Source organism: Penaeus chinensis, chromosome 12 (assembly GCF_019202785.1).
Source record: "Penaeus chinensis breed Huanghai No. 1 chromosome 12, ASM1920278v2, whole genome shotgun sequence".
NCBI lineage: Eukaryota > Metazoa > Arthropoda > Malacostraca > Decapoda > Penaeidae > Penaeus > Penaeus chinensis.
In genome coordinates, this window is record NC_061830.1 from 27,963,146 (window position 1) to 27,970,645 (window position 7,500).

Sequence of the window (7,500 nt, forward strand, 5' to 3'; positions counted from 1 at the left end):
CTCTCTCTCTCTCTCTCTCTCTCTCTCTCTCTCTCTCTCTCTCTCTCTCTCTCTCTCTCTCTCTCTCTCTCTCGCTCTCTCTTTCATCATCATCATCATCATCATCATCATCATCATCATCATCATCATCATCATCATCACCATCTTCCTCATCTTATCCTCACTATCATCACCATCATCACCACCATTCCAACCATCATCCTTATGCTCACCATCCCCGCTCCCTTCATTCCAGAGGAGATTCAGGACCTGGAAATTTTCGATGCCTACGGCACCATGATCGGCAAGGTCGTGGGTCCTTACAAGCTGCTTTCCCGAGTGATGCTGTCGTGTCGGGCGTACGGAGGTGAGTGCTTCGTTGCTTCAGTGCCGTTAATTAGCTGTGATTAATTAAGAGGTGTTGCTTCCCTAGCTCGACCTCGGGAGAGTAGTTGTTATTGTTGTTACTCGAAAGAGGTAGCTTCTGAGTTCCCTTTAGCGTCTCTGCTCAAGGAACGGGGTTGAAGTTGTTGGTTTTGAAGTTTCGAACGGTTTGCTCGATTTATTAGTCTAGGAAGTTGTGGGAGTAGTGACGGTAGTAATAGGAGTGACAGTGGAGCTTGGAGCAGTAGTAGTAGTAGCAGTGAAAGTGATAACTCGGCAGATACATTAGTAGGAGTGGCAGCTGTAGAAGTAGCATTGGTAACATAATTGCAATAGTTTCATTGCAGAAGTAGTAAAAGCAACACTGATTTTATTCCCGAAACAGAATTGTGAAAAATTATGTTGAAATAAAAATTATATACATTTTCTTACATTTATTTCCGTTACGACAATTTTTGATACACAAAGATATTCAAACATGTGACATTATTCAAACGACTTAAATGCCAGCACTTGATATAACAAATGCACGTAAGGGTTATCCTATAATTGAGGCACTAATGAGCACTGAGCCGCGGCGCCCTTTCGCGATGGCCTCTGAGAAATCACCGAGGCCGGCGGGATGAGAGGACTTCGGTCCTTCTGAAGTGCGGGACTCACACACGATCGGGATGAGGATTTCCTGTATGGGTTCGGGGGCGATTGTGACTCGGGACTAATGACAGTCATTCGTTTGATATAGCTTGGTGGATGGACGGACTACAGGTCTATTCTGAGGCCAGAGGTACGCACATTCATATATACATTTGTACGAACATGCACAAACTTAAACAGACCCGGAGACCCAGACACAGAATGCCTCTCCCCCCCTCACACACTTCCTTCGGCCCATAGTATGACAGGTCGGGTCTTGCAGGTCACCCTCCGCCGGTGGTCCGGTGGATGGACGGCGACAGGATTCTGGAGACGTCCTCGGCACAGCACTACAGCGCCCAGTCGCACTCGGAGCGAGGCGAGGCCGTGCGAGTGGTCGACGTGACGCTGCACCTCCCGGGCCTCCAGCGTGAGGACAATGGCCGCGACATCAAGTGCGTCGCGTCCAACACCAACCTGACGCAGGAGAAAGTCCGCGTCGTCACTATCGACATGTACTGTAAGTGTCTCTCTCTCTTCTTTTTCTGACATCTTTTCAACTGTTGTCCTTCAACATTCTTTACAGTTTTTTCTCTTATTTTTGCCTTTGTTATAACTATAGTAAGTCTTCATCATTCTGTTATTTGCCTTTCATCGATTCCGTTTTCAGTTTTGCTTGCATATTTTTTACCTATTTTTTTCCCCCACCATCTTTTTATTCTTATACTTGTTACTTTCATTTTCCCATCCCCAGTCGTGGTCTCTGCTCCCTTTCCAATCTGTTCCAACCATACATCTTCCTCCCACATTATTCTTCCTTATTATCTTTCGAGTAATTTACTTCATTTCTCGGCTTCAGGTTAAGTTCTTGGACTAGTCGAAGCATAGGTTTCAAATAATTTAGAAGTTCCATTACATAGCAATTAATAAACTGACATTTGTTATGCAATTTGTTTGAAAATATTCATATGCTTTGTCAAGTTATACCTGCGTCCTAATTGGAATTTCCAGGATCTTAGTCCCAGTCATGACGGAGGTAGCAAGCTACTAATCGAGTCATTTCAAATCTTTTTTTTTTTTCTATTTTTGCCGAAATCTTAAGGAGCTAGCTTGATCCATTACTAAATTTTACAGCTAGAGGTTTTTGAGCGTATTAGAGGAATGGAAGTTATTTGTGTAAATATATTTTTTCTCTTAGCCTTTAACTATTTCGAGAAATCTATAATATCTCTTCTCTCAACATTATAATTATGATCGATATCATCCAAGATCACAGTTTTAAATAAACGGTCAAAGAGAAAGCCATTTGCTAGCAACAGAGAGCTCTTTCGTCAATATCATACCAGCTTTTAAGTTCCTTGTCCGTCCATCTTTGAATTAGTGTAATTTTCAAAAGCTCTTGCCATACAACATACTTTTTAATGCCTAAATTTCCCAGTGCACACACACACACACACACACACACACACACACACACACACACACACACACATATATATATATATATATATATATATATATATATATATATATATATGTTTGCATTTATGATATGATAAATATAATATACAAGAAAAAACATGTGAGGTTGCAAATATAACTACCTTAACTAGGTCATTTTAAAAGTGTCGGAATACTGCGTGCTCACCGAAGCACTTCTTTTCTCTTGCAGGAAGCAATTTAAGCTCTGACTTTAATTTACCACGCGCAGTTGCTTTCGTGGACCAATTCTTATCCTTAAAGACAAAATTCATTTTAATCTCCGACCGCTTACGATGGTTAATAACGGCGAAAGGAAAAATAACGGTAATGACCCCCGGACGTCCAAGAACCATCCAAGCTGAGTATTCATTTATTAATATTTTATAAAAAAAAGATAAAAGTTCTGGCTAGCCGCACAGATTACGATTAGAGGATGGGATGGGAATCCCTTTCTGCCTTTTATAAAGGAGACGTAAGAACACTGTAGTCTTTATGGCGCAGGATAACCGACTTGGTATTAAGTCATTCGGAAATATCGAAAAAAAATATAAAACCTGCAGGCACTGTGTGGTTGCAGCTCAGTGTGGAATGATATTTAACAATCATCGAAAATATTTATGCGGCGATGAATAATACAGCAATCTTCGTCAGGAGATCGACATGCACATCAAACCCATTCACGGGCCCGCGGCAGCGTCATGCAATGTCACTCCAACAGGTGTGAGAAGGTTAGCATGACTCAAGGTTAAAGTCCAATTCGTAAAGCAATATTTCTTCTAATAAATTTCCCAGGGTCTTCTGAGAAAGAGTGCCTATGAAAAATGACAGGTAATAGAATCGACTGTGACATTTGTACATCGAATACTCCTCCTGAGATCAATCAGAATAGCGACTGGATGAATAACGAACTTTATTCAACATGAATCAGTAGGGACTGAGCTATCTCTCAGCAAGTCTTTTTTCGATAGATAGATGGGCGAAACTTGTGTGAAGATTGCTCCTTTAATATTCACAAAAACGTCATCAAGTATACAAACAATGAACTATGACCGACTTAATGAACGTGTGAGAGATCAGGAGCTGTAAAATAGTTGTAATATTGATTTAAGTAAATGTTTGAAGCACCTAATGTTCTTGTTAAATGCATAACGCCCCATGGATAGTGGTTTATGTAAAATTTTAATAGTAGCCCTATTATAATGCTCAACACGACTTGCAACCGCATTGTGTCTTTTGCCAAATGTTCATTATACATAGTTTGACTTTGAACAGATACTATTCGTCTTGGGAAAGTGGTGGGTGTTATCTCTCCCTTTGAAAGTATACTGGGAAGTTGTTGTTGGTGGCGATGGCATGGCGCGCTACAGTAATTTCGTTCCCCTAACCAAAACCCCGTTGCAGTGCCGCCCCTGGAGGTGACGGTGGACGGACTGGACGCCCCTCTCCGCGCCGGCATCGAGGCCATCCTCATGTGCCGCTCCGTTGGCTCCCTCCCCACCGCCAGCCTTTCCTGGCGGCTGCACGATTCCTCCAGCCTCATGCCTCTGCCTGCTCAGGTGGGTCTTTCCGTACTGATGAATCTTATTTAATATACCCGTGAACTAATCTGTATCGCTTTTTTAACAGACAGGTTTTTTTTCATAATGTTCATGAATATAGATGAATGTCCCTCACAATCTCTCTCGGCCTCCCTCCTCTGCAGTCTTCGCTGGACCAGAACACGACCATCGGCCGGGGTCGTCTCCTCCCTACACCGAGAGACAACGGCCGAGCCCTCACCTGCACCGCCTCCAACCCCAAAGTGAAAGAATACTCCCTGAACAGCACTCACACGCTACAGGTGCTCTGTGAGTATAGGACCCGGGCCTTGGTGACTTCGGGAACTCTTACATCTCAACTTAATTATCCATGATTTGATTGATATTAGTTATTCTCATAGCATGCAATAAACCTGAAAAAATAAAGTGATAATTCTGATGACTCATTTATACTAGGGGTATAGGAATCGGGGCAAAATATGGGGGTAAAAGAGACCTAGCAAAGTTTTGAAGGCCGGCCCTCCCCAGCAAAAGACGAGAACAAACTTCTGCCCGTGAACGTCGTAGTTTTTTATGAGTCGATATCTTATTGTGACCAACGAAAAGACTTGGAGGATCTAAAATTAGATTGTGCTGTAAGAATGTGCGTTTGTAGCTGTGGCTTCCGCCATGGCCCAAACAGTAGACTTGATATTAAATTTTGTTGACTTTGAAGTCTGGCCGCAATATATTTTTACACAATTAGCTTTTGGATAATTCCCGAAAAAAGTTCAACGATTCCCGATTTATATGCAGAACGGATGACATATGCAAAGAAGAAATTGCATATTAATTTAATTAGTGCAATATTGAAGGCATTCCTAAAAAGAAACACAATATACCATGTTCTTGTGAGTGTGAGTGTGTGAGTGTGTGTGTGTGTGTGTGTGTGTGTGTGTGTGTGTGTGTGTGTGTGTGTGTGTGTGTGTGTGTGTGTGTGTGTGTGTGTGTGTGTGCCTGTGTGTGTGTATCTGTATCTGAATGATATGCGAGCATCAGAACCTTCGTTTCTTCCCGCAGTTGCTCCCGAAGTGTCCGTCAGACTAGCGCCGGCGTTAGACCCTGACAACATCTGGGAAAAGGCTGATGTTTATTTTGAGTGTGTTATTCAAGCAAACCCAAAGAAAACGAGAGTCATATGGCTACATGAGGTAAGTAATGTTATATCCAGAAAGTTATGGTATACAGTGTAATATAAGGAGAAGTTCACTATTTTTTTTTCAAGGAAGAAATAGGGAGAGTCGTGAATGAGTGAGTGCTCATATGTCATATGTATGTGTGCGTGTGTGCGTCCATAAGGTACTATCCACTCTCTCACACTCCCTCCTCTCTGTGTCTGCGCTAGGGCCGAGAGCTGCGAGGCGACAGCGAGGACGGCTTGCTGGCCGATCGCGTGCTCGTTCAGGGGGAGAACCTGGTGATGCAGAAGGTGACCCGGCACGCTCAGGGAAGGTACCAGTGTCGCGTCACCAACACCATCGACACTGTGACCAGCTCCGCCACGATCCTTAATGTCATGTGTAAGGCAACTGTATAAATGTAATATGGATAGGAGAATTCTGCTTCATGTATCGTCTTATAAACCTTAGTATATGTAAGGACACACATTCTGACTGTATTGTAACCCGGGTTACTTTTTTATGTGATCCAAGCATAGCATCTTACACTCATTAAGCCTTTACACGCAGTGTCCCAATCTACAGAGCCTACAACTAAAACTCATGGAAGCTGGTTTAATGACTAATATTGGTGAAGTTCAATGGAAGTCACTGTTTATGAGTTAACGCAATGGGGACACCACTTTACAATATCCTGGATTCAGAACTTGGGTATAAGCAGTGACAAACAAAAAGTTTTCTCTCTGCAGTTGCGCCGGAGTGCAAGAAGCCACGGAACGAGACAGTGTCGGTGACCCCAAACGAAGAGGTCAAACTCAACTGCTTGGTTGAAGCCAATCCACCTGATGTGAGTTATTTTTGAGCTTTCGTCACTATTTTAAACAATATATATACACGGTTATATTACTGTCCCTTTAGCGTCATATCTACTGATAATCATACCCATAACTGCCCTTAGGTCACGTTCGTTTGGAAGATCAACAGCAGCCGCGGCGTCAAGGAGCTGGACAGCAGTAGCTACAGCAGCCGCAGTCGGTCCTCCACGCTCGTGTACCGCCCCAGCACGCATGCCCACGGCACCGACCACTACGGTGTCGTCTTCTGCCTCGGCAGCAATAAGGCCGGGAAGCAGAGATTGCCGTGCATGTTCGTCATCAGCCCCGCAGGTCTGCTCTTCCCCCGGATTGTTCATGTGCATGATTCATCAGTCCTGCAAAAACTACAGTATCTTTGTTGCGCGTCATACGACGGGTGCTGAGTGCAGCCCAATACTGTACTCCTATGTCTATCCCACTGTATAAGTGCCGTGTTTTTGTAAAATTCGAACACATATGCTGAATCAGCTTGGCTTGCATGTGACAGGACAAAATACTGAATACCATGACTCATACAGTGTAATGACCTAACAAGTTTTGTACCCAGCAGGTCCCCCAGAAAAGCCCAAGTCCTGCACCCTAGTCAACCAAAGCCCAACGTCGTTGGCGGTGACGTGTCAGCCCGGCCACGACGGCGGCCTCGATCAGCACTTCATTGCCACGGTATTTGCACATTTCACTGTGGTCACTGCGAGTGCCAGAAAAAGGACGACTGGATTCCTTATGCTGTGTTGATGATAAAGAACACACACTCATACACAAGCCAATACACACACACATGCCTAAATGTAAACATACGTGTATGCGTGTAACAGGACATTAAAAAAGGAAATGTATTATCTTAACGCAGTTACGGTAAAAATTGTTGTATCTGCCCCACGTTATTGCTTCGTTTACCAGTAGCTGTTTGCTGCAGGTTGAGGACGCAGCAACGCGGAGGGTGGTTGCAAATGTGACGTCGACATCGCCTGATCTGACGGTGGAAGGACTGGCTCCGGGACGCGATTACCTGGTCAAAGTCACGGCCGTCAACCAGAAGGGAAGGTCTTCTCCGTTCACGCTCGAAGGCTTCGCTCTCAAGGTGGCTGAGAATAAGATAAGTGAGTAGCAGGCATGAATTCCTGGGCCTCGAAGCCTTCGCTCAAGCTACAACTGAGACTTTTGAAACCTAGTCCCATTTTTGTACAGGCATTTGCGTGATAAAAATAATTATTTAATGCAAAAAAATAAGAAAAACTGCATGCAGTTTCTCCTGGAGCCCGTTACTTCCATTGTCTAAATATGTAACTTTTCTTCCAGATAATTCAAGTTCTGGAGAATCTTCCTCTCTCCTCGTGATGTTCATAGCTGTTGTTGTCGGTTTCGTCTTCATCTTAACGATACTTGCCCTGGCAACTCGTGCACGTTTGCGTCACCGACGTGGGCATCCTGAAGTCAAAGTTGATAAAAATA

General features: G+C 43.7%; 1 protein-coding gene across 1 annotated transcript in view; it reads left to right on the forward strand.

The window, feature by feature from the left end:
- LOC125030996 overlaps window positions 1–7,500 on the forward strand; it is a 24,195-nt gene that overhangs the window by 14,405 nt on the left and 2,290 nt on the right. The window contains exons 5-15 of the mRNA XM_047621417.1: window positions 236–346; window positions 1,280–1,516; window positions 3,880–4,034; window positions 4,181–4,325; window positions 5,076–5,206; window positions 5,401–5,575; window positions 5,923–6,020; window positions 6,132–6,339; window positions 6,599–6,711; window positions 6,965–7,148; window positions 7,348–7,500. The exon at window positions 7,348–7,500 is cut by the window's right edge and continues 21 nt beyond it. Of these exons, the coding sequence (XP_047477373.1) occupies window positions 236–346; window positions 1,280–1,516; window positions 3,880–4,034; window positions 4,181–4,325; window positions 5,076–5,206; window positions 5,401–5,575; window positions 5,923–6,020; window positions 6,132–6,339; window positions 6,599–6,711; window positions 6,965–7,148; window positions 7,348–7,500 (1,710 nt within the window). The remainder of the gene's footprint in view (window positions 1–235; window positions 347–1,279; window positions 1,517–3,879; window positions 4,035–4,180; window positions 4,326–5,075; window positions 5,207–5,400; window positions 5,576–5,922; window positions 6,021–6,131; window positions 6,340–6,598; window positions 6,712–6,964; window positions 7,149–7,347) is intronic.